This window comes from Coniophora puteana (genome assembly GCF_000271625.1).
Source record: "Coniophora puteana RWD-64-598 SS2 unplaced genomic scaffold CONPUscaffold_13, whole genome shotgun sequence".
NCBI lineage: Eukaryota > Fungi > Basidiomycota > Agaricomycetes > Boletales > Coniophoraceae > Coniophora > Coniophora puteana.
The window spans coordinates 622,014-649,680 of NW_006913065.1; the positions used below are offsets into that span (position 1 = coordinate 622,014).

The following is a 27,667-nucleotide window of genomic DNA, read 5'->3' on the forward strand; positions in this document are numbered from 1 at the left end:
TTTGTGCATAAAAATTAGAGTGGTCCATTTTCAACTCAATGAAGCTATCAGGATAAATCAGACAGTAAAAAACAGTGAAGACATTGACTTTTGATTGTGTCACAATAATCACTGTAGTAAAAGACACTTATTCATCCAAGTCTCAATGGTTCTCATTGTCTGAAATACCTAAAATTAAGTCTCCAAGCTCATCATCATGCTTCTCAACAGTCATTTCATCAATAACATTGCCCTCAGTCATCTCAAAGGATAACTCAGTTGCTGAGGATGGCCCTAGCTCATGGAAAATTAATTCCTGGCAGCAGAGTGTTCTCAACACCTGAATAGCTTCAACAACATCTCCACCAATGTGATTGCACCTTTTTGTGATTATTTCAGCAGCTGCATGAAAAAGCACGCTCATTGGACACTGAAGAGGCCATAATGGACAGTTAGCTGCATGAAAGTGATCTGTCACACCCATGCATCTCTGGTCAAACTCCGATCCATGTTTGCTCCTTTGGTACTACTTTGGTATCTTCGGCAGCTACTTCGTAGCTGCCAACACACTCGGGAATTATCAGTCAGCATGTTTTCTTGTGACCAACTCACTCCACATTTTACCTGTCATTACTTTATGCCTGTCATTATTCCACAGTTACGCCTGCCATGTTTTGTATTCTTACGACCTTCAGTCTTCTTTGGTGATTACTCATGATACTCCACACTTACGCCCGTAGATATCTGGAGCTTATCCGAAGATCCGGACTTACAATATAAATAGTGGTAGCACTCAACTTGTATTCAATAGTATGAATATTGATTTACTCCTGCCCCAACATTCCTGTGGCCTTTGACATTCTTTTGTGCTTGTCATCTCTATTCCAATCATACTCCAAGTCGACTTGACATTGACTTGTCATCTCCATTGTACTCTGCCATACTTAGCATCTTCTCCTTGCTTCTACGCACAACTCCTCTACCTTCGCTATCTCTGGTTCACATCTGGTCCTTCTCCACACTTCTTCATATCTTTGCTAGCATCTTCGGGACACGGTATCCCTATTGAAGCATAGCTCGAACATCCTGGTTCTCCCTGGGCAGACACGGTGTTGACATGATCCCCAAATAAGGTACAAAGGAGAATTCAACTGTAGCACTGATTAGAACCATAAAATGTGATACAACAAGATAACTTACACCCAACCAATGGACAATAGATATCTCTTCTGGAAGAGGCATCTCAGAGCCAAGATAAGCATGGAATCCTTGAGCCTGAGGTGCTGAGGTGTTTTCAGCTTCATTGTTTGCACCATAACTGTCTTTGGGACATTAGTAACCTGCTGGGTCAAATCACCTTATTTACTGACATAACTCTCAAGGCTATATTATAATTGAAGGGCAAGTGAGTCAGATAATGCCATAGCTAGATCAGGACACAGCACACTTTGATTAGAATTTCCCCCAATTAATAAAAACATCGTACACTAGCTAATGCTTAAGTTCAATTTATAGAACCTTTTGTTACTAGAGTAGTTGTACAGTCATACTAACATTTTTTTCAAAATTTTAGCTACAGGCCCTGGCTTAGGCCCTGGGCTTGGGCTTTGCAACAACCCAGGCCAGGCCCTAGGCCCTCAAAAGCCCTAGCCAGGGCTCGGGCAGGGCTTGGCCTATACAGGGCTTGGCCCGAGGGCTTTAGGGCTTCAGGCCTGGCCCTGCACAGCACTACTGGCATATGTACAGCTTCTCCAGGATGCTACAATTGACAACCACCACCACGCCCTATCACTCGCAGCTCGACACCATCTACGCAATCCCCCTCGAACACTTGTCAACCTAAGCGCCAACCAGGGGCTACGCGTGTCCCTCAGGCACGCGCTTGTCGGCGACACGCAACGATCGTACCTGGCTCACTGTGCCATCACCGCCGACGAGATTCCTGGTCTCGACACCTATAGCATATACCGGGCTGACCAAGCCATCAAGGAACTTAGCGGGGTCGAGGGAATGCGAAGTGATATGTGTATTTAATCTTGTATGGGTTTCACAGGTCCCAATGCACACCTGACGCAATGTACAAAGTGCCACCTATCTCTCTACTGCCCGAAAAAACCAAAGCCTGGTAAATCTGTTCCTCGACTGACGTTCACGTCAAACCCCATTGGCCTTATTCTGCAAGCGTTCACACGCAACCCCACAATGGCGCAAAAAATGCGCTATCGTACCGATCGCACCAACGAGCTCCGAACAGCAGATCCAGCAGAGCTCGAGACCTTTGACGACTTCGTCAAAGGTTCTCAGTATCAACAGCTAGTCGACATGGACATCATCAAAGACGGCAATCCTGTCTTGATGTACGCAGCCGACGGTGCCCAGCTTTATGAGGATAAACAATCCAACTGTTGGATCGTCGCTATGGTCATCCTAGACATATCACCATCCGAACGGTATTAAAAAAATATGTCATTCCAGTCGCTGTCATACCAGGGCCGAACAAACCTCAAAACCTAGACTCCTTTTTATTTCCAGGGCTCTACCACCTCGCAGTAATTCAGCGCGAGGGTCTGGTGCTATTTGACGGTCTCATACACGACGTCCGCACGTGCAACCCATTTCTCTGGGTTGAGTGCGCTGATGGCCCTGGCATGGCGCTTTTAACAGGTCTTGTCGGTCACCACGGCAAGAAAACTTGCCGTCTCTATTGCGGAGTCCCAGGCCGGCACATTCCCGACAAATCTCATTATTACCCCGTTTTACAGAGGCCCACTAAGCCTATCGAATACAACGAGGCAGGTTGCAACCATGACACGGTGGATATTAACAGCCTCCCGTCTCCTGGGGATGGCGATTATCAGGGTAATCTTGCCCATGTTCTCGCTGCTCGCACGCAGCGAGAATTTGCTGCTCGACGCCGAGAAACCGGCATCAGAAAGCTGAGTATATTTATGGGTATACCGCGGTCTCTGCCACCTCCTTTCGGGTGGGGCTGTGACATCATGCACCTCGCCGCAATTAATGTGGGAGATCTCTTGATCCCCCTGTGGCGAGGTACTCATTCTACAGAGGGAGACGACCATGCTTCCCGCTGGGAGTGGGCAGCATTAGCAGACTCAGATCTATGGCGCAAGCTGGGCGCTCTTGTTGGTTCGTGGGCGACACACCTCCCCATTTCCTTCGACAAGACTCCGCATGATCTTCAGAAAATTCACAGCCATTATAGAGCATGGGAATGGCTTATTCTGCTCTATGGATACGGTCCAGCCTTGTTTTTCGGTGCGTAAACCGTCCTTCATTCATATTATATTTGTAACTAAGGCTACATGAAGGTATACTCGATGAACGTTACTGGCAACATTTCTGCCGCCTTGTCCGGGGCATTCGAATCCTCCAACAATGCTCGATAACGGCCGATCAGCTCGCCGAAGCTGACAAGCATTTAAAACTATTTGCTTGGGAGTTCGAGACCTTGTACGTACAAGGTCAAACTAACCGGATACATTTTGTGCGCCCATGGATTCACGCTATTACCCATCTCGCCAACGAAACAGAGCGCAAAGGGCCGCCAATTACGTGCTCACAATGGACACTCGAACGAATGATCGGGGACCTCGGCCGAGAAATACGCAATCATGCAAGTCCCTACGCTAATATATCAGCCCGCGCTACGCTCCGCTGTCAAGTAAATGCCCTCAAGGCCCTCTATCCGGACACGTTTGACCCCGAGCATCCGAATTTACCGCGTGGTGGCGAGGATCTTGGCGACTACTATGTCCTTCTTTGTTGTCGGGACCGATATTCCCGCACCGTGTCAGCGGCCGAAGAAACTGTCCTCGCTGACGCTCTGCATTCCCTCGGATACCAGCTTGAAGATGCACCCCACGTGCAGCGTTGGGCCCATCTACGACTGCCCAATGGACAGATCGCAAGGTCGCTCTGGCAAGAAGAAATCATGACCAGGGGCGTCCGCTGTTCACGGAATGTTTCGGTGGGTCAGACATCTTATGTTTTTCTTTTCCTCATAGACATATTCTGTTAGTTTCAAATACCTGGAGAGGACACGCCTTCTTATGGCGAGGTCCGTTATTACTTCAAGATGAGGCACCCATCCGTCAAAGCCTTTGCCATGGTCTCAGCGTACGGATTGCCTGATCCCGATTTACGACGGCGTTCGTTCAACACGTTACACGCATGCAAACACAGAAGCGACGAAGATCTTTGCATTATTGATGTTAAGAACATTCGCTCGGTTGTAGCTATGATACCTCATAGATTCCCTGATAGTCGTGATCTCTTCTTTGTAGTTGAGAAGCCCGGGTTATCTTTTACTGTATTAACTGGATACGAGGAGCCTTCTCATGAATAGATATCTTACTTTTGTCTTATGTGAGTGCGAGCAAACAATTTCTGATTACATTCAAGCAGTTCTGGTATTGTATTACAGCTAGTACACTAGTCACAAGCGCACTTAGCGCGCTTGGCGATCGAGCGCATGGCTCGCTGTCTAATAAATGTCTGCCACCTCTCGTCTACATCTTCTTCGGCTGACAAATAGCCCTCGTTGTCCCCTTCATTATCCTTGTTATTCAGCTCCTGTAGATCATATATAGATCAATGACAATGATACCAGATTGAAAATGACTGTACCTCGTATGAATAGTTAGTCCAGAACCTGCGCTTGACACGGCGGAGAGGTTGCTTCGGCGGTTTTCTCGGCTGGTAGCCCATTATCAAATGGGGTGTATAGGAAATAGGAAATCACTCACCTTGGTCCCTGTGACCGGCTGATCTCCGCCGTCATTATCCTCGAACTCCAGGGGAGGGTACTCAGGCTTCTTGCGCTGATGATATACTGGTGAGATGGGCTCGGCAGATATTACATCATGGGCGTACCTTGAGTTTGGGCCTGCTGTCAACGTGTGGGATGGTGTCGGTCTTTTGGAGCAGAGTGTCGACAGGTGCAGGTGCCATTTTTGTTCCAAGGTGGAGTCCGCCGTGTGGGTCAGGCGACGTGTGTAACTCATTTAGCTTCGGAGCGGACTTTGAACCTTATTTACAAAGATAATCTACCCTCGCTCGCTCGATAAATTTGGTGACGCACCTCCTTCCACTTGTACACAGAACAACATCAAGACATGCCTTCTGATTTTGCATTCAACGGATCCGACAACATCCTTGGCGAGTTCAGCCTGTCCGAGACGCTGAGGCGCGCGGGGATAGACGGATCTGGGGATCAGGTACATGGTGATATGATCTAGCCATATTTGTCACCGACGGCAACACTTCATTTGATTAGGGACATGTCTCGCGTGAGGCCGAGCTCCTCAAGGAAAATGAGGAACTTCGCACCAAGAATAGCGACCTCATGAGGCGTTGCAAACAGCTCGAGTAAGTAATTCACGATCACGCTTCTCACGCTGACTATATGCGTACCTAGGAAAGCCGTAAAGGCTCTATGCGAACGTCTTCACCGAGAAGCTGGGGCTGCCGAGCCGAATTCTACCGCTGGCACCTCGGTCTCCACATTGCCCGCTTCCCCATTTGACTCCGTTATTGCAAAACTCAAGCGCGACCTTCAGCTATTCCAAGAGACGGGGCTCGATAACGTGTCCGGCCTTCGGTACGAAGACAACGTCAGCGTCATTCTTGACCTCGCCGACTACCCAGGCTTGGAAGGGACGTGGACCTCAAACAAGTTCAAACCCCAAGACGAGGCTAACAAAAGTGAGCGTACTCGATGCAAGAGCACGGCCGACGGCTCTAAGGGGAAGAACGGCCCGGCTCGCATAAGCCAGGACATCAACGACACTCATCTATACATCACAGGCAAAGACGGACAGCCCGTCAGCGGGACTCTGATCGGTACCATGCGGAAGGACGCTCGCGAGCTGTTCTATGAGATGGGCGCTCGTGTTCGCCTGCCTCAAACGTTTGGCGAGCTTCCCCTTACCGTCCGCATGTTTACTTTCCGCTATCTCTGCCATCACTTTCCTGTCCTCCGCTTATGCTACAGGAATTGGAAGGCTCAACGCCTCTCGGAGAGCGCATACAGCTGCATGATTTTGACCTACCAGACCCGGTATGACAAAGGACAGGGGCTTGCAGAGGCAGAGAAGAATGGGTCAGAGGAGGAAAGAGCAGCAAAGCGAGCTAGAATTGAGGTAAGTGTTTTATTTCTCTGTCGATCACTTCTGATATTGACGTTGCTAGTGCGCTTCTCCTGCTCCCACTGACGCTCGAGCCAATTCGGTGGTAAGTCTTTCATTCTTCTGTCTGAATTTGTATTGCTACTCTACCTACAGGTTCCCGAGACGCCATCTCACATCTCATCATCGTCCTCCCCTTCGCTGGACGGAATTGAGCGGCCTGCGTCGACGACAGAGGCGTCATTGGCTGCCTCATCTATCGACACAAATGAGCAGCCGACCTCTGCATCAGAGGAGTTGTCATCAACCTTCTCCGCAGACGCTGACAGGCAGTCCTCGTCTGCGACAGAAGAGTCGCAGTCCGATTTTCCGTCCGACATCAATCAACCGCCATCAAGCTGGCGTTTCCAGCGCCGACGTCTGTGAGTACTTGTCCGCCAGGAAATTCTATTGCTAACGTAGGCCTAGGGCCGACAATTATATCAACTTATCCGAGTCTATCAATCTACTGCCTTCGACCCAGCTCGCTCCCGTGGATACCACAGACGGTCCAAGTACCCCCATCACTGGCACCTCCTCGAGTCCTGCCGCGCCGTTATCTGCTTCCAGCCCCGAAACTCCCTCAGAGCGTGCAGCTGACAGCGAGGCGCCGAACGTGCAGCCAGCCAAGCGCTCAGACGTGTCCGAGCAGCCCACGGAGACCAGTGCGATAGTCGCCTCGACTGTGGAGATGCCCGCGGCAGAGGAGATCAAGGTGCATACAAGCACCGGACAAGGTGGTGCACCGATGGCTCCTCTGGCGGAGAGCTGCACCATGTGAGTGCCCAATACGCTGTATTCACCATTATCTTATCTATTACAGGCACATGTACTACGCGAACTGGCCCCTCAAAGGGAAGGGGACCAAGTACGCGCTCTCTCGCGACTTCAAGAAACTCTCTGAGGAGGAGAAACTAGTGTGTTTTGATCCTTCGTGCTGGTTTATGCTAATTATCGCTACAGGTCTACGAGAAGAAGTACAAGGAAGCCAAGGAGATGAAAGTCGTTCCCGGAAAACGCAAGCGCAACACGACGTAATCCCATCCCTTTCCATTCGACTTTCCTTGCTCTTTTTCACTCGTTCTCTCCAATTGCTATCATTTGCCGGCCTTTCGTACTATTTCATTTCGGTGAGATTTTCAGTGCTATTTTTTCATTTTCATTGCTCATTGGCTCTTGTTGGCTCTCGTTCGTACTCTTTGGCAACAGGTAGGAACAATTGTCAAAGAGTGTAAATAGACCTATTCACTACCATTTTGTTGCTACGGTTTCGATTCGAAATATCATTGCTGCTCTTTGTACTCTATTGGCTTACTTTAAGGGAAATTTGAATATTGCCACTCGTTGGGATATAAGTACGAAAGAGTATCAAAGAGTGGCGACGGAGTCATTTTTCATAGGGGTTCAAGCTCAAGGTGGGATTAAGGTCCGAATCCGGCCACCTTGAGCAGCTCAAGCTCGCGTCAAGTCGCCTCAAGGTGTTACCATTTTTGGCTAACCCCTAACAATTGCGCACAACGTGCATACTGTACCTTTTTGACCGTAGGCTCGCGGGTAGCGTGGGATTTTATTTTACCCCATCCAGACTGTCCACCATGTGAGGCTCGAGGACCTGGATCAGAGGTGGACGCCAAGCTCACGATGTTCAGTTCATATGATTAGCTTAGGGACACCGGCTCGGACATTACTTATATATTTTCACTCCTTGTTGTTGTGACATCCGTTGCCCAGCCGCACGGTAAGTCATAGCAATTTGCTTCGGCAGGTATTGACTGTTCCTCATTTACCTTCAAACACGTATGATGCGTACCTGTTAAATGTTGAGCCATTGATCCCGCTACAAGTGAGCATGAATCCCTTTCTTTTGTATGGTAACCATACAGGCCTAGACGTTGAATGTGTAACGAGTTCTGTTGTCAGCTCATGCAGCCCATGAGCATTGCTCCGTCGACCCTTCCAAAACTGACGTACTGTAAGTTTTCAGGCACCATACGATTTATTACCTGGATACAGAAAAACTAGAGCTGCCATGTAGATGTTGCAAGATTATGAACATTAGATATGACAGGTTCTTGGGCCACTAGGGCGCAGCCGAACACTTGTAGAAACTTTCCCATAATTTACATGGCTTTCTCAACAATTTACCGGCTGTCCACCATCTCAAGCTCGCATAGGTCCTGCCAGGGTGAATAGTCCACCCCTCGTAAGCTCGGCTCGCCGGTCCTGGTGGACAGGGGACGAGCCTACGGTCGAAAAGGTACAGTAATCAAGCATCTTGAGACATGAAATTCGAGGGATAACTACGAACAAAAGCTTCACATTGCAATGTATTTTATATATCAAACTAATTTTCTCGTATATTTTTGTAAAGTTTCAAGAATTTAAAACTAATTTATAACATGCTACTAATTTAATTTATAAGTAATTTGAGTCCGAAACATTAATATCTGATTGGTCATCATCCGACAGTGGGTGCAGAGTCGAAGATGCATTGAGCTGTGTTGAAGGCCCAATGCTCGTGTTGCAAGCGTAGCCGTTATAAGCACAAGAAGGGCCAAAATTTACAGGTGATCTATATGAGTTTGTGCTGTATTTGCTGTTGAAACCAGCTTTGCGCTGATTCCGCAATGAGAACTTGAGAATTTGAAGTTTCTCCCCATAGTGATTGGATCCAGGTTGTTCCGGGTGTCAGTAGCAGTGGCCTTGCTTGATGAGAAGACACATCAGGAACTGTCAAAATCCGGCTGTTGACAGGCTGTTTCCCACCCTCATCAGGTTGGGCAGGAGAGTTTGACAGCTAACCTTTTTTTACACCATGACAGGATCGGTTATTGTTGCCGACATCAGACGTTGGTCCATTAACATGGGTTGGCGCTGGATTGTCGATTTCTATGCTGTAGCCCATTGGGACATGTAGCATCATTTGGCCGGATTGACATTATTGAGCATATTCCTCCCCGGCTCTAATGAATGAAGTACCTTACATTCAATTCCCAACACATACAACCAACAAATCTTATGTATTAATACCATTACATTCGAGATGTACTACATAGTCCTCGAACATTGCCACGTCAATGTATCTATTTAAGCAGTACTCATGAGCATCCAAGGGTGAACTGCAAAGCCAAGCATGCGGCACGCGACCCGCACCAAAGCAGGGAATAAGATGGCATGGATGCACAATGCTGGAGAGACAGATAACTTCGCCATGAGGAAGGTTGTTGCGGGTGGACATGGACACCTTGAACATGCTTGAATTTGGCTCGACCACATTGATGTTTAACTTGTAATACCAATGGACATACACCAATGGTTCTCTGATGTTGCCATGGTGGGGAGGAAGGTTGAATATTATGTGAAGCTCAGTGATGCATAATCCTGTATCAAGTATTTACAAATAAAGCAGCTGTCCGGAGAATTGAGATAGTAATTGCCACTCACCAGCAAATCCGCCTAGCTCTTGATAAGCTACACTATCCACCACAACGAGCACATTGTCCCATGGAGCAGCAACCATACCCTTACGTCCACCAAGCTCCTTGGATGGCATTGTGTGGACCCGGACATGGAGCTTTTTGACGTTGATGAACAGTTGAGCCTTCATGTGGACCACAGCGCTACTGAAAACATTGTAGGTGTTGATGTCACTTGGCTCGAAGTTTGGCCATAGTGCGCTGTTCATTCTGAGAAAGCTAGTCATGGCAGCAGTGAAATGGTGGGTCCCGTGGCGATCAAGTAAAATTGGGGCCAGCATGTTGGGGAATGGAGAAGTCTTGGCAACTGTGGGGTGTTGAGGACTGGAGATGCCCGCACCCGGCAACAGGGCAGGTAAAGTGGTCAAGGGAGAGTGGGTAGAGTACGTGTTCCCCTACGATGATGAGTTTGAGGGGAAAGTTGCAGGCACTTGCGTGGGCGGCTGTTATGAGGAGATTGTGTGAGGCCAAGTTTGGACTGTGTATACACACCTGTGCTCACATGTTCCGCTTCACCTCCCATTTCACCACCCTTCGCCCTCAGGCTCTCCTCCCTTGGCTCTCTGAGTCAGCTCTCCCTTCGCAGTTTGTCGGCCACTTCCTCATGTACCTCTGTTGGTGCGCCCATGTGAATTTTGAGCTGCCAGTCCAAATACTGGTCCCACCATGCTACCACCTCATGTTGCTGTAGCCACATGGCCATTTGTGAGATAAAGTCCTTCCTGTTCAATGCACAGTAAGCATGTTTTGCGAAGTCAATGTGAAGTTGCTCTGTGTTCTCAGTGTTCAGACCGTCAAGAGAGCCCAGGAACAGGATACAGTCAATGTAATGAAGAAGTGCATGGAGCTTGGTGAGATTGAAGTAATCCCACTGTGTTGAGAAAGCATCCTTCATATTGTGGAAGGTCTTCAGCACCTCCATCCGGGTGAGCATCTCTGTTGTTTGTGAATGATACTGAGTGAGGAAGATGAAGTCAATTAGTGCATGCGCTGAAATGAGAACATCCAAATTGACGGCACCAGCCAGAGCGGCCACAAGCACTTGCTGAACCTCCTTGTGCTCTCCCCCAGTCCACTGTTTGATGTTCAAGATGCCGTCCGTGAAGTGTTGCAGCCCTGCATACGCTGGCATGGCATGCAAGCAGTCATCAAGATTGGCTCCCAGATTGATAAGAGCCTGGCACCATTTGAGTAAGTGATCTTTGAATACACCTTGATGCAGCTGATGGAGAATGTCCGAGGAGATGCAGCGGAAGATGTTGGTGTGAGGGAGATCTGCCCAGAATGGTGTGAAAACTTCTTTGAGCCCATCAGCAACAAACTTGTCAGGGTACTCCCCCTCATTCTGTAGATTCAAGGTGCATAAGGTGTCAGCTTGACATCAACTTGCTGACTCTGTGTACTTTCCCCTCTTGTTTCAGGGAACAACACATCTTGAGCACTGGTTCTGGGTGCAACATGCAACTAGGCATTGCTTGGGGTGATTGGGGAGATAAACAGCCAGGAGGAGATGAACGTGCTGGTACCAGCCATCAGAACATAGGACATCCACTCCATCTCAGCTGGCCTTAACCAGTGGGGCAGCTTCATGCAGAAGTGAAAGAGCCGGTACGAGCGACAGGGTTGTTTTTGAACAACTTCAGTTTTGATGTTGGTAGGTACGTGATAACAACTGCAGCATGTTGTGATGGCTGATGTTGGACATCTTTGGATATGTTCCCTAATGTGAGATAAACTGGGTATGCTTGCTTGTTGCCGCAAAAAGTCAACAACTGAGTTTTATCTGTTGACAGAATTAACACTCCAACGGTGGCCCCTGGCGCGATTCTGTCCTAGACAGTGGTCAAATGCAAGGTCTACTATACATGTATGCAGAATTAACATGCTCACCTGCGCTTGCCACCACCAATCTCCTGTCCACATTTCATCAACATGCCGCTTCTCGCCCATCTTGTCATCATATACGCATTCAGGTGCATAGGCCATGTGGTCATGAAACTCTGGATTGCCCATCAAGTCGCATACAGCTTCGAGAGAGTCACACATCCATAGCTCAAGTATCTCCGTTTTGTCTTCTGTCAAGGGTTCACTTGTTAATGCATGATAGTTACAACTGCACTGCAATCACGGTAATACACACCTCTGTCTTTGTCACCATCTGCCTCAGAGCCTGACTCATTGTCATCATTGTCTCCTTCCTCATCATTGGATGCTCCATCTGTTTGCCTGACCTCTCCCTTTGCATTCACCTCAACATTGAAGCAGTCCCAGACTGGCCGTGTGGGGAGCTTGTTGAATCTGTCCTTCAGGTTTTCCATGTTGATGAAGCTGGGCTTCATCCAATTTTGAGTCTAGTATGGTAACACCAGTCTTTGAGTAAGCTCATGGCTAGCTGTATGAAATAGAAGGCTTACAATATCCATCTTCAACAGACGATCAACAGCTGACTGGCTGCAGTTCTTGAAGAGCCACTGAGCAAGTTTCCATTCTTCATGGTCACTGAATGGCCTGTACATGCTCGAGCTTGCTGTGAGTTGCTCTTGCTTGAGTTTCTCATAAGACGTCTCACCCCTTGCTGTAGGTTGACCAGCCGTCTCATCCGGATAGTGCTCTACATATCCTTGCTTGGGGTGTTGGGTTGCCAGGGTTTCATTGGTTGTGTTTAGTGAAGCTGACAGGGTGGGTGGTGCTGGCTCGGTACCCCAAGATGTAGGTGAGCCTCTTTCATTGTCTACATCCATGCGGTCAACAAGCTCATTGATGTTGGCTATTTCTTGGGCTGTTTTGTTGATGACATACTCCTGTTCTGTGGCCTGGCATTGTTGGTGCCGCCGCCTGTGATCACCCTTGGTGCACCGCTTCTCCAGTGTTGCCAGCCATGCTGCTGCACATTTTGGTGTTGTTGAGCGATGACGCTTGAGGTCAGCCTTGTTCTTAAAGGTTTTCACACACTGTGTGCAAGTATTCTGGGTATATGCTGCAGGGCCCCAGGTTGAGTATGTGCTGATGGTCGACTTAGGCATGATGGTAAAGGAGTCAATCCACGTGGCACCATTATCAGTCAGTCAGTAATCTCTCTTTATCCGCATCTTACTCTATATTACTCATCTCACTGCTGTCTTTAGCATCCGTGCTTGTGACATGTCACAGTCATATTTTGCACTGCATTGTCTCTCTCCCCTTTACCACTACCTATGACGCAATGTGTCTTTGTTGAATGGCATTGTTTATTTGTACTACCTTTGCCCCAGGGTATATATACTGGAAGGGATGGTGCCATGTCCTCTCCTATATAAGCTGAGTGTCCATCATCATCTCTTCTCAACTCACTCCCTGCTCATAAGCCTCAAAACCTCTCATACCACCACTTATTTCTACTATGTCTAAAACCTCAGCCGGTACTACCCAATCCCTGCCACCTTGCAAGCATAATGAGTCATCCAGACTCAAGGCTGCCAACAGTAAGGGTCCTGACACATTTAGCAACTTCATTGCTCACACTTTATGTAGAGAATGATTGTACAGATCATCAAGTTTGTGCGCAGGATCAGCAATGCCTCAAGGCTACACGCGAAGATTGTCACTGTCGCAAGGACCAAGCCAAGCAGGCCGCCCGCAGAACAGTTCAATGTGCTCAAAACTGTCAACAGGCCTTCCCTAGGACATCTCAGTGTATGTTGGAGCATATACCCTTGTCACCCCCAACAGCTGCATCAACAGTGCCAGCCCTGTCATTGACCGTGCAGTAAGTGATTATCTATATCCATTATCAGTATGCTTGCTGATATTATCCAATGCCCGTATAGTTCACGGCTTCCCAGGTTGCAACATTGCCTGGAAACAGTCAGGTGGTAAACCCATTGCCCCCAGTTTGCCCCCTGGTTCCTTGGGATGCAATTGTGCCTCTGCTGTCCACCCGCCCTTCTACAGGCAAGAGGCCTCTTGAGGTTAGCACGGGCTCTGACACGGGTTCTGTCCCTGCATCAACCAAACACGCGCATGCAGATGACAGTGAATCTGCCACTGTTGACAAGCTCGACGTCAACCTTGACCTTGAGGCCGAGGACCTTGATGCCCCCGAGAAGGACATTCCTACTGGCACTCAGGAGCTCAACAATGTCGAGGACACAGATGAAGGTGAGCAGGGCAACAACAACATCGACAATGACAAAGAGCCCAAAGAGTCTGAAGAGCCTGAAGAGCATCAGCCCCAGGTGTCTAAGGGCTTCAGCTATTGCCCCAAGACTGGTGAGTATGATCCCATCACCCGCAAAGTCCTCTTCACCGCCCAAGAGGTTATCCACAGATTCATGTGCACCGAGGCTGCATTTGCCGATGCAACATTACTTTACAAATAGGCCGATGACACCTGGGATCAGGCGTGCGATGAGCTTGGCCAGGACATTCCATTGACACCTGGTCTTTGTACTCTAGTAAGTTGCTCTGCCTGCACTTGTGCCTTTCTAATGTTTCTCTCTAAGCTTTGCGCTAATGTTGGTCACCTGCGTGGGGAGTTAAATACCAAGGCAAAACTTGTTATTGCCTCCTCGTATGGGTTTGACGTCAACGTTGAAGGAACCAATGACGTTGAGGCGGCAAACCGGCAGTTAGCAGAGTGTCTTCTCACAAAAAATGGATTCACCTATCGCGTACATTTATGTTTTTGTCTATGCCCTTTTCTAACCCTTTCATACAGGAACTTGATTCCCTTTGTGGCGCCTTTGGCGCCCTCATCATCCAGAGGGTCATCAATGAAACATTTTTTTTTCCAAAACCACTGCAATGATGTGGTCAAACAGCCTGAGTTCTTCAAGCCTTTCCCACCCATTGGCCTATGCCTGGTCATGACTGCGGTGAGTTTCCGTTTCCTGCCACGCGTGCTCTGCTTATGTTATATATAGATCTACTGTGCTATTGACGAATGGAAGACGGGTACTCAAAAGTCCCTCAAGTTCAGTGAGGCCGTGTACAAGTCCAAGCACATGGCCTTCATCAAAAATCTCAAAAATCTTGAGTTCGTGTCTCCCACCACACTCAACAACCTCCTTTCCTGCATCTATGACAGGGGCATGTACATGTTAGCACGCATAGCTTGGTTTTCCCCTACTTACTTACCTGTCATAGGTGTCATGCTGGTATTGCAGACCAAGCTGAGGAGCCACTTGTCATGGCTCCTGATGTACTGGCGGTGGCTGTTGCGGACCTGACGAACTTTTAGATTTTGCTATATGTTTCTATTTGATTTTATTCACTATAAAACAATGTTTTCCCTACAAATTTGTGATCATGTAATCCTATCTGTCTACTTGCATTTTACTATAGAGTTGATAAGGCTAACACATGCAACAGCCGGGTGGCGGTGTGAACGTGTAAGCAAACCAATTGGTTTCAATAGTCAACTACAGGTGACTATTGTGTGTAACTATATGGCTGCCGGCATAACTCGGTACTATCTTGGCCAATGTAAAGGGGGGGGGGGGTCAACCTGGACAACAGAACAATATTGGTGCTGTTGTGTGACACTGCCACCGGTTGACACCGGCCCCTTTCCTGATGCATGCTCGCATGGGACTGAAGACACTTAGATAGGCAAAACATCCATAGCTACATGAAACAGAAGAGGGTAAGTAGTTCTGTGCACCTCGACATCACAACAACTGGAGCTAATAAGGAAGTCGTATGACCCCATGTATGCCCGCCTAGTTAGGACCCCTTTATCCTTGATCAGCACACTGCCAATAATTCTTTCACTATCTTTCATTAACTTTGCTCAGCATTTTTGGGTCGCTAAGTCCCCTCATTATTATCTCCCCGTGGGTAAGACTTTCCGTTATTGACCATTGCTAACTCATTCCCTTCTCGGCCCGCTTTCCCTTATGACCATGTCATCCCTCGCTAAGCGCTCCTGTTCCTACCCTCCCGCTTGTCGCTCCCGGACATTGGGTCCCTATATATAAATTCCAAACTCCTTCTGATCCCTTCCGCTGGCTTCCATCCCCGCTTAGCACTGCTCCTCCCATGATTCCTTTCCCACCCTTCTTGTTCTCCCCCCACTATGTCCTCCCCTCCCTCCTGCCCTCCCCTCGTTGTTGTCATCGCTGTTGACGGCAACATGGGCTGCTGTTGGTCGCCGCCGCTGCCACCTCTTGCCCTCCTACGCCATCACCACACATCCTGCAGGCCAGGTACCCCGTCAACACCCTGTCAACGCCCCTTCAGGACTCGCCAGTTTTCAAGTCTTAGCCTCCCTCCCCTCTTCCCCTTCATTATCCTCGTTGTCTGCAGCACCGGAAGCCCTTTGTGGCTTTCCCGCTGATGTCCTCCATCCTCCTCTGTTGTTTCTGAGTGCTGGGCAAGGCATACACCCCATCAATGCCCCATCAACATCCCTTCAGTGTCCCTCGGGACTCACTGGCTCAAGTCTTTTCCCTCCCCCTTCCCTTCCCTTCTGTTGTCCTCACTGCCAGTAGTTTGCGCACACCCACCAATACCATACGTTCGTGCTGCATCCGTGCGCGTACAAGTTGCACACTCCTTCAATGTCATTAGGCACCGGTGGAGAATTGGCCCCTTTCATTACCCAAACGGTCCCTTCTCCCTTGCTTATGGTCTTTCCCTCATTTTTCTATTGGCGATGACAAGACCTATTGGCGCCATCTGCTGTGATCACCAACAACAATGTTGTACACTTTGGTATCAGGTTAGTCCCCGCTCTCATATTCGAGTCCCCACAATCATATCATGTTTGATCCTCGCTTGGCACATCCACCTCCGTTGCTTATCATTGTTCATTGCCACCATCACTCAAACTCTGGAAACACCGCTCCCTGGCCTTGTCAACCATGTGCCTCCCAGCACACCCAAACCTCAAGGCGCCTTGAGGCTAAGGGTTCACAAGTGTAAGTGTCTCCCCAACCTCTCTTCACAACTAACACCCTTCACCTCCAGATGGCGAAGCGCAAGCGGCTCTCTTGCCATGTCAATGCTCAACAACTCAACTCAGATGACAAGATGGTCTCCGCGTGGTACGGCCAGCAGGAGATGTTGCAATGTCGAGACAAAGCCCAGGCCATGTATCAGTCAAATGTTGTAGGTATGTCGGCTATGTTCTTTCTGATGGTCTTCATCTTCTGATGTGTGACCCAGGCTTGTCAAATCAGTCGCTTAGCGCGCTCCGGGATCTCCGGGACGAGGATGGTATGGACATGGACACCAATGTCATGGACTACAACGACTCACACCCCAGGCTCTTTAATGAGTTGTGGGATCAGCCTGTGATGGACAACGATACCTTTGTGCACGCCGTGCACAATTATATGGACAGCCCGTAAGTGTTTGTTATGTACTATGCTATTATAATAACTCTTTCGTAGTTGGAATGGGCGTCAAGCTGTTGATACTTGCACGTGGAAGGCCCGCCTGGACAGCAAGCATCAAGATTGGGAGAGCTTCCTCCTGGCGATGGTCGCCGCCTATCTGCAGTGGAAGAACGGCATCCCCGCTTCCCACGGCCCTTCTGTCGCGCCTTCTCCCGTCTCTCCCGCTGCTCCCTCCCCTCCCATTGACCCTGCCATACCTGATCCTGCCGCTCCTTCACCCTCTCTTCCTCCACCTCATGCAACCTCGGATTCATGCAACCTCAGATCAATCACCCAAGACTGCAGACTACGGCTTCACAATCTCTGTTCTTGACCTTTTTTCCCTCTCTAAGTCCATTGTGTGCACCCGCAACGTGAACTTGATCACTCCCCTTGATGCCCTCATCAAGCAGGGGTACCTGGCAGATGCCCTGCACCAGCCATCTATGGCTGTCTCTATTCAAACCCTCGAGCACTTCCGCCTTCTTCACCTGCACAAGCCCTCATTCAGTACGGAGGCATTCACCAAAGTAGTATGCGACTCATACAGCGTACATCATATTAGTTGTTACATGTGTTCATATTGCCGCTTAGCTGGCATTGTCAGATGCCCTATGTCCATGCCTATCGCTCGCTCATTGCTGACACCTTTGACTTATATATCATGATCATTTGTAATGTCAACAAGTCTATTGCTCATAACCTTGGCCGCGACACTCCAAACTGGTGCATCCTCAATGCATGCCCGCCTTGTACGTACCAACTTAACAATGAGCCATCCCTTCCATTCAATCGGATGTATGTAATGGATGGAGGTAATTTGGCAAAATGACTAGCAACGCCAGCAGGGAGACAGCGCGGGGATACACAGGAGTTTACTGACAGCGACTACTGCCTCCCATGTGAGTATGTAGATCAATTTGCAAATGAAGTCTGGTGATGGCCTGCTACAGAGCCTGGCGACCAGGAGGATGCTGAGCCAGCCTCCCCTCCTTCTCAAGACTCTGGCATCGACGAGACCAACACGGGCAATTGTAGCAAGAACTGGAAGGCCGCCATGAGTGATGACAAGGAGAGAATGTGGGGTATATTCAAGGAGACGGGGATCTTTGTTGGTGCCTGTCGGCATGGTCTACTCCTATGGTATATGGATATGGTGCAGAGCAGCAAGCTGTGAGTCTCTCACTACATTGCTTGATGTGAGACTCAAAAAGTTTTTCCCCCCTCAGTGCCAAATACCCCCTCACGATTGTGGCCAAGGTTCTGGAGCTACTTGAATGCCGTTTCCTTGGTGCCTATGATATCGGTTGCACGTTTAATTCGACAATCGACTCAAGCAGTCTCGGCAAACGGTTCACGGAGATGGAGTGTCAGATGTTTGTAGATGCATTCCATGGGTACGCACACAATTACAAGTGCCAGGTTAACAATCACCCTCTCAGGACAACCAGTGCAGGTTTGGAGGACTTCGAGATGATCGAACAAATATTCAGCGCATGCAACACCTTAGCCACAGTAATACGCTACGTGAGTCAGTACCGCCGGCACATGTTCCTTGAGCTATTTTTCCAGCAGTGGGACAAGGAGAAGTACCAGACCCTCAGTACTATGCTTCTTAACAACTACAAACAAACACTCGCCATTATTGATACTGAGTCCCCGAAGCTCGAGGAAACGAAGGCACAGCTCAACATCGAGGACAGCAACTCCGAGACCTGGCAAGCAGAGGAGCTTGCCTACTTTGAGACACTTGGCAAGGAGCCCGTGTACAATGTCTATGCTGTCACGTATGCTGAGGTGCTCAAGGACATGCAGCGGCTCGAGTAAGGTCATTTCCCTTTGTTTGTGAGAGCCCCTATACTGATACCACTTCTTTGATTAGGTCCAAATATGCAAACACCTTCATCGCGTTCATTGACACCATCCCGGGGGGCTACACGGCTGCCGACGTGCAAGGTGTCAACATGTACGAGGCAAGTGCAGGTGCGACCAAGGTGCTCAAGTCGCAGAGGAGCTACGTGTGAGAGCGTCTCACTGCTGTCACCCAAGACATCGTCATATTTGAGCAGAAGAAGGGGCTGGCTCATCGGTGGGAGCTGTCATCCCCCGAGTACAAACATGCCAATGAGTCGCTCACCACGCGGATGTTCCATTGGGCCCTTGATGAGTTGCAACGTCTTGTCATTCAATGTCTATTTGAGCTTTAGAAACTCAACATCTCACAAACCGGAGAGCCATCAATTAATGTATTTTATTCTACCAGTTCACAAGGTCAACTATCAGCCTACAAGCTCCACGTACAGATCACAAAGTCCCTCCAAACTCACTCTCAGGCCATCAGGAACGCAATCAATCGCTACAACAATGCTGCAGCGGCCATGGATCCCCCCGGACCATCTCTCGAATGGTCAAAGGTGTCGCATTACAGCTTCCTCGACGAGTTCAACCTACTGTGTAACACCCGGCAACACATCATGTCAAAGCCTTGGTCGAAGCCCGTCCAGTGCAAGGCGATGCAGAGCACATTCCGTGTTCAGCGAGCTCAGGAGGAGATTCAACGTTGTAACATCGAGGTTTGTCACCTTCAATCTGTGATTGTCAATGAGGAGAGGCACTTTGCCTCTGTTCTTGCGAGGCTACGTGCCAATGGCAGCCCTCTGTTGGTTGTAACAGAGAAGTTTTGTATCAGGCAATTGCATGTCAACTGCCGCCTTGTAGAACACATTAAGCAAATACACGGTCTTGAAGGCTTCTCAGGCGAGACAACACCAGGCATTCGCGATGGGGCAACGGATGCTCCTGAGGATAGTACTGAGATTGTGTCATTTACATTTCTTTCTGATAGTGATTATATCAGACATGAGGAGAACAAAACTGATGAAGATCCCATGTCATGCGATATAGCAGTTCTTGTAGATTACATGGCAGAACTACCTCTTTCTAATTCATAGTGCAGCATAATGTATTTTTCTTCTCTCATAGTCTGAATACACTAAGTCTAACAATATATTAAGACAACAAAAAAGAAGGGCGTGTATATAGGTGGGAAGGGAAGCAATGATGGACTTCAAGAAGCATTGGACATGTGCAAGCGCGGAAGTCGCACCTGTGATGTACTGATTGCGCATCATGCATCATGTTCTGCCATGCCGTGTCAATCGACTTGCCTCCCTCCCTCCCTTCCATTTCTCGTCTCCTTGCTCACCATGATGACAACCTCAGAAAGGTACTATGTTGCCATTGGTTTACGTGCAGACACCAGAGTCTACAATAGCTAGTGAGTTGTATTTCCATCATTCCATTCCTCATTGACGCCTTTGCCGCACTAGCCCTCACTTCTCTAACACCTCACCTTTGTACCTCCCCATCATTGTCTTGCTTGTTCGCTTCAAGGACACCCAGAACCTTGACTCGGTATGTACCTCAATCCTTCGCAATGTTGATCTATTGGCCACCAGCTGCCTCAATGTTGCAGGTATCTTCCTGAACTCAGAGGCTGCCAGAGGTGCTCTGAAGCCCAAAGTCAAGGGATTCTACACAGCTGCTCATGGTCATCACATTGGGATTTGGCATGTCTGGTGAGTATACTCTGGCTGCTTGTGTTTTACACCCGTTCTAATTCGAGTAAGAACGACTGCAACAAGGAGGTCAACAAGTACCCAAGTGCTCATCACAAGAAGTTCATTCACTTCAACGAGGCCATGGAATGGCTTATCACTGATGGCCATCGCTTGGGGTTTGGTACTCAGCTTTCGCTGGGTGAAGAACCCAACACTCGCAGCGCTTCTTCGCCCTTTCCACAGCCCTCGAAGAACAAGGGAAAGGGAAAGGCAACAGAAGCTTCACCACGTCCCTCCTCCGAGTTCTTCAGCCCTATTGCCATCGAGTCTGTTCATATCAGTGGTATGTGTCACCCGCTCTCCTTTGTTATTCCACTGAGTATCATAGTAGACGAATCACCTCAGCCAAAGGGCCCTCCTCCATCTTTGTCTCATTGTACCCATGGCCCTGTTCAAGTCTCCTCCACCTCTGTGCATGCCCAGCCCTCATTTTCCCACTCTCCTACTCCTCCCCACCTGATACCACCCTATCATGCTCCCAACTCAACCCGCGTTCATCACGTGTCCGTGCTTCGTGGTCCGGAGATGGCTTGGAGGATGCTGACTGCAGTCCCTGCCCACAACATGGCCCCTATCTTCCAACACATCCGCAAGCTGGACGGCATCCATCAATCCCTGACTATTCCCGCTGAATCTGATGACATGCCAATCCTGAGCTTTGGGCCCATGGCTGACATCGATCTTCACTTGCATGGATTCTCGCTCAGAGCACTGTTGCGCATTTGACATGCACTCAATGCCTGCACTTCCCCTAGCGACTTTGTTCACATCTTCGCGACTCGCGGGATGGCTGTGCTGGAAGCCTGGTTCTTCTGGGCTGTCATCCATAACAATGTAGATTTGTTTACAGGTCTTACTAATGCATACTCATCACTAACCGGTCACTTAGCAGCTTTGAATAAATTTTGTTTTTTTTCTTCAACCATTCTTCACCCTTGTCTGACTCCTTGAGCATGATAGTCCCCGCACCCCCTCCTCCTCAGCTCGGTCATTATCCGGCGAAGCAACACAACCTGAAAAACCGGCGGCCCTATCGCTGGTGTACGAAGCCAACCTTCAAGTCTACATTGGCTCAGAAGAAAGGCCTTGCCGCCCGACGCAAGAGCTTTCGCGTTCAGTACCGAGACGCATTGAGGGAATGTAGGTCAATGCTATTGGGCATGGCTAAACAGCTGCAGGAGTGTTTTGGCAAGCACAACAAAGACTACTATTACTGCAAAATCATTCAAGACTCCTGGCTTGTCCGACACGCGCGCAAGATTTCTCGCTGGAACATCTATCAGAGCGCCGAAGTCAAGTGTCTCAACTCTGGTATATTTTCACCTCCACCTCATTGTATTAACAACACCTGACGCACTCTGCAGAGCTCTTGGCTGGCCAAAAGTGAAAGACTGCCAGTGACCTTGTGGCTGGCATCTCCAAGTCCTGGAAGGCACTGACTCGTGAGGAGCAGATTGCTGTCACGGACCCGCTCATGGACACCATGCACAAGGATCGCAAAAACCGGGTGCTTGCAGCCCACAATGTTCTGCTGGCCGCTTTCCAAGACACTGACAAGACAACACAGAGTATTACCTCAGAGGTACGTACTCACGCGTGTTTTTTTCCCTTCGGCACCCACTCACTCCCGGCAGCTCCGTAAACTCCACATCCGTACTGGCGACAAAGCCTTGCTCATGGTTGTTCGCTCTAATATTGATCACTACAACAAGGCCTTTACCTTCAAAACCAATTGTGCTGTCAGCTTCATCAACTCAGCATTCAGGATGACTGTTGAAGATCTCGCAACAAGGTTTGAAGGGTATTGTATATCTGGGGTTAAAGGTGCGTTCTCTTCGTTGTTTTGCCTGCATAGCTCATTTGTCGTTGCAGGCCTCGCCCACAATCAAACCAATGCCACGCAAGCCAAGAAAAGTGAGGTAAACAAACTCATTTATAAGCGGCTCCATGAGTGCTTCTCGGCTACACTTAGACTAATTCTAATTGATGTGCTCCGTAGTTACAGCGGTGGTGCCATTCAAGCCGTCTTGGATGTACTACGTGAACTTCAATACCAATGTCGCCGAGAAGTATCATGTCATCTGCGAGAACTGGTCAGCTGGGTCTAGGTTCATCAGCCCCTCCAACATGAACACACATGAGCTCGAGGTTATTCACAGTACCTTCGCCATGGGTCTGACACGGCTCCGAAGGATGCCGGACAAGGAGTTTCTGCAATGGGCCAATTGCCAAGCGACTGCGCATCAGGGCAGTGCTGTGCCTGAGGGCTCCACATCACCCACCGCACATCCGCCCCCCGATAGCGTCAGTTTCACTAATGCCGATGAGAACACCCAACACCCAGGTATTCCCTTGTCTGCACCTGCTCTCATTGACTTGCCCACTCCCCAGTGGACTGGTGTTACACAGAATGGACAGGAGATGGTCATTGCAAAGAGGCCACGCAAACCGCAAGCCAACAAGGGCAAGCAGCATGGCCCTCAACAGAATCCGCGTAACAAGAGGTCCAAGTCTACTATTAATACACCCGCTATTGATACTCCCTCTTAAGTCCATACTTACTCTGATTCTATTGTCTAGTATTACCTTAGCCAGGCACGTCATAATATATCATACCTTAAATCTTCTAAACCTCAGAATCACACTTAGAGAACAAGATTATCAGTATCAGCAGTGGGATGAGATTCATAGTCATACTGATTATCATACAGAGTTCTACAGTACTAAAACACTAAGACATAGCGGAATGATGATGCACTAAGGGCAGATAGGGTCTGTATGATGGGAAGAACATTGCATGCAAGATAATGCCTGAGAGGAGGAGGGAATAAGCGAAGTGATGTCAACATTAACAAGTGTACATGAGGAGAAGAATGACAGAGAAAAGGCGGTGGCGACAAAGTGATGCCGAGTTACCTGTGTAAGTGATGCTGAGTTGCCCGTGTACGCAATGGGAAGAATGATGGCAAAAAAGGGGGGAGGGACAACAGCAATAAAGTGGAAACAAGGGTAACCGGAGCATGAACAGGGCCTTACCGACGGAGATGATAGTGGGAACACCTGGACGAAGACGATGAACAGCCACCTGGAGCTGGAGTGAGACCCAAGGAAAAGGCAACGGGGATGGAGAAGCCTCACCAATGATTGGGTGATAGCTGAGGATAGAATCCACATGTTGTCCAAAAGAATTGATATTACCGTGAACTGGCTGGCCGGTAACAAAGGTGGTGTTGAGGACAAATGGCTGCTGCACCTGTATACAAGTAGCAAAGGGAATAGTAAACAGTCTGTGAACGCGAGAGGATACAAACATCAGCTTGAGAACTCGTGAGGGAACACAAAGGACTGACCTCACTTTGAGGATGCATTGCCAATATAATCGCCTTGTAGACCAACTGGCAGTAGTGTCAGGATAGTGCAAGTCTGACCAGAGTAATGTATGGAACAAAAACTGGCCTGATGTGTTGTATATGTGGCAATGTAGTATAATAGTGCATGAGCAAGTGGAGTATCCCATAGACCCAGACCAGACTGTCCAGATATGCCACAGATGTGCTTGTAGGGTGGTACACTTGCACAAAACTGGATGGACTAATAAAAAACCAGCCTGATATGCTACAAATCTGCATGTAGTACAATATAATAGTGTAGAGTCTGCTTCCAGAATAGCTGGAAGTTTATCCATGAATTAGTAGACTGTTTTATGCCATTGCTGAAATAACTGGCCTCATGACACAACTAAACTGTTGTTGCTGGTATATCTGGACCATTGCTGCCAAGATAACCGGCCTGCTTTTACTGGCATAACTAGTGTAATGCTTCCATAAAAGCTGCAGCACTTCCATTGATTCAACCAGCCTATTGCTACTGAAATAACCAGAGTATTGTGACTGTAATGACCAGATCATTGCAGCTAAGACAACCGGAGCATTACAGCTGCAATAACTACTAGGGCTAAAACAACTGGGGCATTATAGCTAGGATAGCCAGAAGATTATAGTTGCAATGGCTGGAGCATTGTAGCTGAAATAAATGGAGCACCATAGCTATACCAGTGAGTACTTGCCCATCCTCATTGTCCCTCCTCCATCCAACTATCCTAAGAAACAAACACAAATCAAGTGTCAGCTCCAGCTGGTCTCAGGGATCGCAATGAATGGACCACGCCCATGTTCCACTAGTTGAAGGGGTGAGTCTTGATCTCCTCTGCCATTGCCATGTCCACTAACGAGCTTCTTCCACCACAGATCAACCTCAAATGCAAGTGACCACGTGGAAACAGCGATGAGCAGGCCGGAAAGGCGCAAAAGGTATGTCATCACCAACTTTTCTCCAGTATGCTCACCTTATGGGCAGTTTGTAGACAGCAGAGGGGTCAGTGTTGGTGGACGGAAGGTCCAAAAGGACCAGGAAACCGACAGAGCGGGCAGCAGGTGGTGAGGGTGGTGGTGAGGGCAGCAGGAAGGCAAGTGGTGGGCAGGGCAGCAAGGGTGGGAAGGGAAGCAAGGGCGGGAAGGGTGTGAAAGTGACCGGCAGCGGGAGCGCCAAGGGCAAGAAGAAGGCAGAAAACCCGGCGAGAGTACACGGACTGCCGCCTCCGCCCATGCCCAGTGATGAGGACCCCCCGGAGACCATCTTCGTCAGTGACAACCAGTGCACCCTGTGCAGGGGCCACAATCAGGCATGGTGCATCCAGATCAACAACCAGGCCTGTACCTGGTGCAAGGCAAAGAAGACCAAGTGAAATCTCCCCAAGTCCCACAACGCAATGCAACCCCAGTACAATGCCACCGCCACTCGCTACGGCCTCGGGTCTGCACCATCCAAGAAGACAATGCTGGCGAAAACTTCCGACACCGGTACCTCAGCCAGTGCGGTGGCTGGCCCCTCAGGAAGCATGACGTACTGTCTGCCCTGTGAACCTCCCAAGGAGTGCGAGTACATCAAACTCAGTAAGCTGGATTTGTTCACTGCTCCTCTTTCCCATCTTACCTTTGTCAGATTCTGATGACGAGGAGTGGGTTCCAAAAGACGCTCTGGTACCAGACACTGGAGACAAGGACACAGATGGAGAGACAGACCAGGAGGAGGAAGATAAAGAGCAGCCAGAGGAGGCCAACACCATTGACCAAGCGCAACTTGATGCAGCTGAAGCAGCAGAGGTCGATGCCCAGCTGGAGGCATTGACCAGACTGACTGACGCCCTTGCTCGCTGCTAGGTATTTTCCCCCTCAATCTTCCAGAGCTGTAGTTAAATGATCTATGTTACCATCCTACATGTCAAATAGAGCACTAGTAGTCTACTAATCAATTGTGAAGTGTTTCATATAACTAACAGTGTGTGATAAAGTTTAATCTGTGTCCTGTTGCATATGTTTTTAAGTGAGCTAGCACTTTTCCAGCCAGCATGACCACAAGTCCTTCAATACAAGTTCCTTGCATACAGCCAGTTCCGGTCAAGCAAGCTGTTGCTATTGTTCATCATGGCAGTAATGACACTGTAATATCTTGCTATTCACCACTACAGTATTGATGTTACATACATCTGTTTCTGATACCTTCCGGAGTCAACATTAGCTGTGCCTACTGTGAGAGATTGAGATTTTGGCTGGCCTCAGGCCGGTATGTGAGATGAGTAGCTGTGTACAGGAGGGCTCTTTGTGGGAACTCAGCATCCTAATGATACATATTCCATACTGAAGATCATGTCAGGTCTAAGTGCTTCCGGAGGCACCTCAGTACCTCATATGCATGCAATAGCCATGTTAACTGTAAAGCCTTGGTCATCTACATTACTATCTCATATACTAATAAGCCATGACCATTAGATACATGTACTCAATACCGGCTGGTTGCTCTAACATACCTGGCTCCAGATATGATGGGTATCATCCTGACCCAGTATATGCTGGCTCTTAACATGCACCAACCACACCAATATATGCATGCAGCTTATTTGAGCTTTCATTGGGTTGACTCACTACTGAGCTAAGGCTAAATGGGCTATCCAGAAGAATTCACCTCAGGTCCCATCACTCATCTGACACTGGCTACATAGGCCTGGCCAGAGCCTCCTTCCCTACTGCTATGGTCATCTTGACATGGGCCGGGCATCCCTCTTGGGAGTCCCTCCCCTGCCATCCACAGGCCGCTCTGAGATCCACCAAATGCCCAATCCAGAACCTTCTCCTGGAGTCATAGGGCTGCCCTGACATACACTGCATGCACCACCTGGAGCGCTTCTCCTGTGGTACCATGGCTGTCCTGGAATGCTGACATGGAGTAGATACCCTAGCCAGAATGGTATGCCTACTACCCTAGGGCTGTCCTGACACCTACTGGATACCCTAGCCGGAATGGTATGCCTACTGGCCTAGGCCCATCTCAACACCTACTGGGTACCCTATCCGGAATGGTATGCTTACTGGCGTAGGGCTGTCCTGACACCTACTGGATACCTTGGCCAGTGGGTGTTACCTCCTGGGGCATGGCAGCCTCGACCTGGTGGTGGTTGGCATACCCATGCACACACCAGGGGCAGGTCCCCCCAGACCAGAGTGGCGGCAGCCTCAACACAGACCTGTATGAGGTCACCTACCAGGCTACCCAGCTGGTAGGTAAAGCGGCTGGCAGGACTAGGTTGGTCGACCGCCGGTCACCACTGCCCCCGACATCCTCGGGTGTTTGACCCATCTGCTGACCGGACATACTTGGAGACCTGGCCTGCATATCCTGAAGCAGCCTGATACATACACAGATTGCATTGCCCTGTATAGACCAGAATAGAGCTGTACCAAAACCTTAACATTGATGTAGTCTCAGAGCAAATAAACAATGAGCCAATAAAAAAGCACAGACCAGAACCAGCTGAGATTGCCAAGAAAAATAGAGAACCTGTCTGGTTTACATATCCAGATTCACAAAACAGATCAAAACAGAGCATACAAGGAAAAAGCATGTTAAGATTATTCAGACAGTGAGCCTGGGCATGTGAGATCTCTTGGAGAGGATAAAAATGCTGTTTGCATCCTTGGGAAGCAATTGTTTCC

At 48.9% G+C, this 27,667-nt stretch overlaps 13 protein-coding genes across 13 annotated transcripts; 9 read left to right on the forward strand and 4 right to left on the reverse strand.

Moving 5' to 3' along the window:
- Window positions 1–2,013: 2,013 nt before the first annotated feature.
- On the forward strand, window positions 2,014–2,436 carry CONPUDRAFT_63234 (uncharacterized protein; the record flags this gene model as incomplete). The annotated part of the gene is made up of 1 exon (XM_007774677.1): window positions 2,014–2,436. A coding segment is annotated over one exon (423 nt), but the record flags the coding sequence as incomplete, so codon positions are not given.
- Window positions 2,437–2,978: 542 nt separating this feature from the next.
- CONPUDRAFT_63506 (uncharacterized protein) lies at window positions 2,979–4,345 on the forward strand (the record flags this gene model as incomplete). Its single annotated transcript, XM_007774698.1, has 3 exons — window positions 2,979–3,255; window positions 3,309–3,967; window positions 4,019–4,345. 3 exons carry the CDS (start codon window positions 2,979–2,981, stop codon window positions 4,343–4,345), a joined length of 1,263 nt encoding a protein of 420 aa, XP_007772888.1.
- An 86-nt stretch (window positions 4,346–4,431) lies between these two features.
- On the reverse strand, window positions 4,432–4,950 carry CONPUDRAFT_76336 (uncharacterized protein; the record flags this gene model as incomplete). Its single annotated transcript, XM_007774732.1, has 4 exons — window positions 4,432–4,572; window positions 4,627–4,695; window positions 4,746–4,820; window positions 4,873–4,950. 4 exons carry the CDS (start codon window positions 4,948–4,950, stop codon window positions 4,432–4,434), a joined length of 363 nt encoding a protein of 120 aa, XP_007772922.1.
- Window positions 4,951–5,114: 164 nt separating this feature from the next.
- Window positions 5,115–7,202, forward strand: CONPUDRAFT_157907 (uncharacterized protein; the record flags this gene model as incomplete). The annotated part of the gene is made up of 8 exons (XM_007774912.1): window positions 5,115–5,216; window positions 5,276–5,367; window positions 5,417–6,140; window positions 6,190–6,231; window positions 6,282–6,547; window positions 6,594–6,941; window positions 6,988–7,081; window positions 7,128–7,202. The coding sequence occupies 8 exons, from the start codon at window positions 5,115–5,117 to the stop codon at window positions 7,200–7,202; spliced, it is 1,743 nt and encodes a 580-aa protein (XP_007773102.1).
- Window positions 7,203–9,390: 2,188 nt separating this feature from the next.
- CONPUDRAFT_19529 (uncharacterized protein) lies at window positions 9,391–9,726 on the reverse strand (the record flags this gene model as incomplete). The annotated part of the gene is made up of 2 exons (XM_007774657.1): window positions 9,391–9,545; window positions 9,609–9,726. Coding segments are annotated over 2 exons (273 nt in total), but the record flags the coding sequence as incomplete, so codon positions are not given.
- A 482-nt stretch (window positions 9,727–10,208) lies between these two features.
- CONPUDRAFT_63237 (uncharacterized protein) lies at window positions 10,209–11,000 on the reverse strand (the record flags this gene model as incomplete). Its single annotated transcript, XM_007774678.1, has 1 exon — window positions 10,209–11,000. A coding segment is annotated over one exon (792 nt), but the record flags the coding sequence as incomplete, so codon positions are not given.
- Window positions 11,001–11,560: 560 nt separating this feature from the next.
- On the reverse strand, window positions 11,561–12,207 carry CONPUDRAFT_23563 (uncharacterized protein; the record flags this gene model as incomplete). The annotated part of the gene is made up of 3 exons (XM_007774660.1): window positions 11,561–11,758; window positions 11,890–11,968; window positions 12,005–12,207. Coding segments are annotated over 3 exons (480 nt in total), but the record flags the coding sequence as incomplete, so codon positions are not given.
- An 864-nt stretch (window positions 12,208–13,071) lies between these two features.
- Window positions 13,072–14,858, forward strand: CONPUDRAFT_76339 (uncharacterized protein; the record flags this gene model as incomplete). The annotated part of the gene is made up of 9 exons (XM_007774733.1): window positions 13,072–13,101; window positions 13,151–13,312; window positions 13,447–13,935; window positions 13,999–14,073; window positions 14,122–14,289; window positions 14,337–14,384; window positions 14,440–14,493; window positions 14,542–14,711; window positions 14,765–14,858. The coding sequence occupies 9 exons, from the start codon at window positions 13,072–13,074 to the stop codon at window positions 14,856–14,858; spliced, it is 1,290 nt and encodes a 429-aa protein (XP_007772923.1).
- Window positions 14,859–18,231: 3,373 nt separating this feature from the next.
- CONPUDRAFT_63242 (uncharacterized protein) lies at window positions 18,232–19,205 on the forward strand (the record flags this gene model as incomplete). Its single annotated transcript, XM_007774681.1, has 3 exons — window positions 18,232–18,821; window positions 18,881–18,992; window positions 19,026–19,205. Coding segments are annotated over 3 exons (882 nt in total), but the record flags the coding sequence as incomplete, so codon positions are not given.
- A 999-nt stretch (window positions 19,206–20,204) lies between these two features.
- Window positions 20,205–21,344, forward strand: CONPUDRAFT_157911 (uncharacterized protein; the record flags this gene model as incomplete). The annotated part of the gene is made up of 4 exons (XM_007774913.1): window positions 20,205–20,275; window positions 20,328–20,576; window positions 20,624–20,901; window positions 20,950–21,344. The coding sequence occupies 4 exons, from the start codon at window positions 20,205–20,207 to the stop codon at window positions 21,342–21,344; spliced, it is 993 nt and encodes a 330-aa protein (XP_007773103.1).
- Window positions 21,345–22,101: 757 nt separating this feature from the next.
- On the forward strand, window positions 22,102–23,168 carry CONPUDRAFT_157912 (uncharacterized protein; the record flags this gene model as incomplete). Its single annotated transcript, XM_007774914.1, has 4 exons — window positions 22,102–22,200; window positions 22,253–22,442; window positions 22,491–22,532; window positions 22,618–23,168. 4 exons carry the CDS (start codon window positions 22,102–22,104, stop codon window positions 23,166–23,168), a joined length of 882 nt encoding a protein of 293 aa, XP_007773104.1.
- A 1,734-nt stretch (window positions 23,169–24,902) lies between these two features.
- CONPUDRAFT_157913 (uncharacterized protein) lies at window positions 24,903–25,362 on the forward strand (the record flags this gene model as incomplete). The annotated part of the gene is made up of 3 exons (XM_007774915.1): window positions 24,903–24,928; window positions 24,982–24,992; window positions 25,049–25,362. 3 exons carry the CDS (start codon window positions 24,903–24,905, stop codon window positions 25,360–25,362), a joined length of 351 nt encoding a protein of 116 aa, XP_007773105.1.
- Window positions 25,363–25,386: 24 nt separating this feature from the next.
- On the forward strand, window positions 25,387–25,837 carry CONPUDRAFT_157914 (uncharacterized protein; the record flags this gene model as incomplete). The annotated part of the gene is made up of 2 exons (XM_007774916.1): window positions 25,387–25,570; window positions 25,620–25,837. The coding sequence occupies 2 exons, from the start codon at window positions 25,387–25,389 to the stop codon at window positions 25,835–25,837; spliced, it is 402 nt and encodes a 133-aa protein (XP_007773106.1).
- Window positions 25,838–27,667: the final 1,830 nt, after the last annotated feature.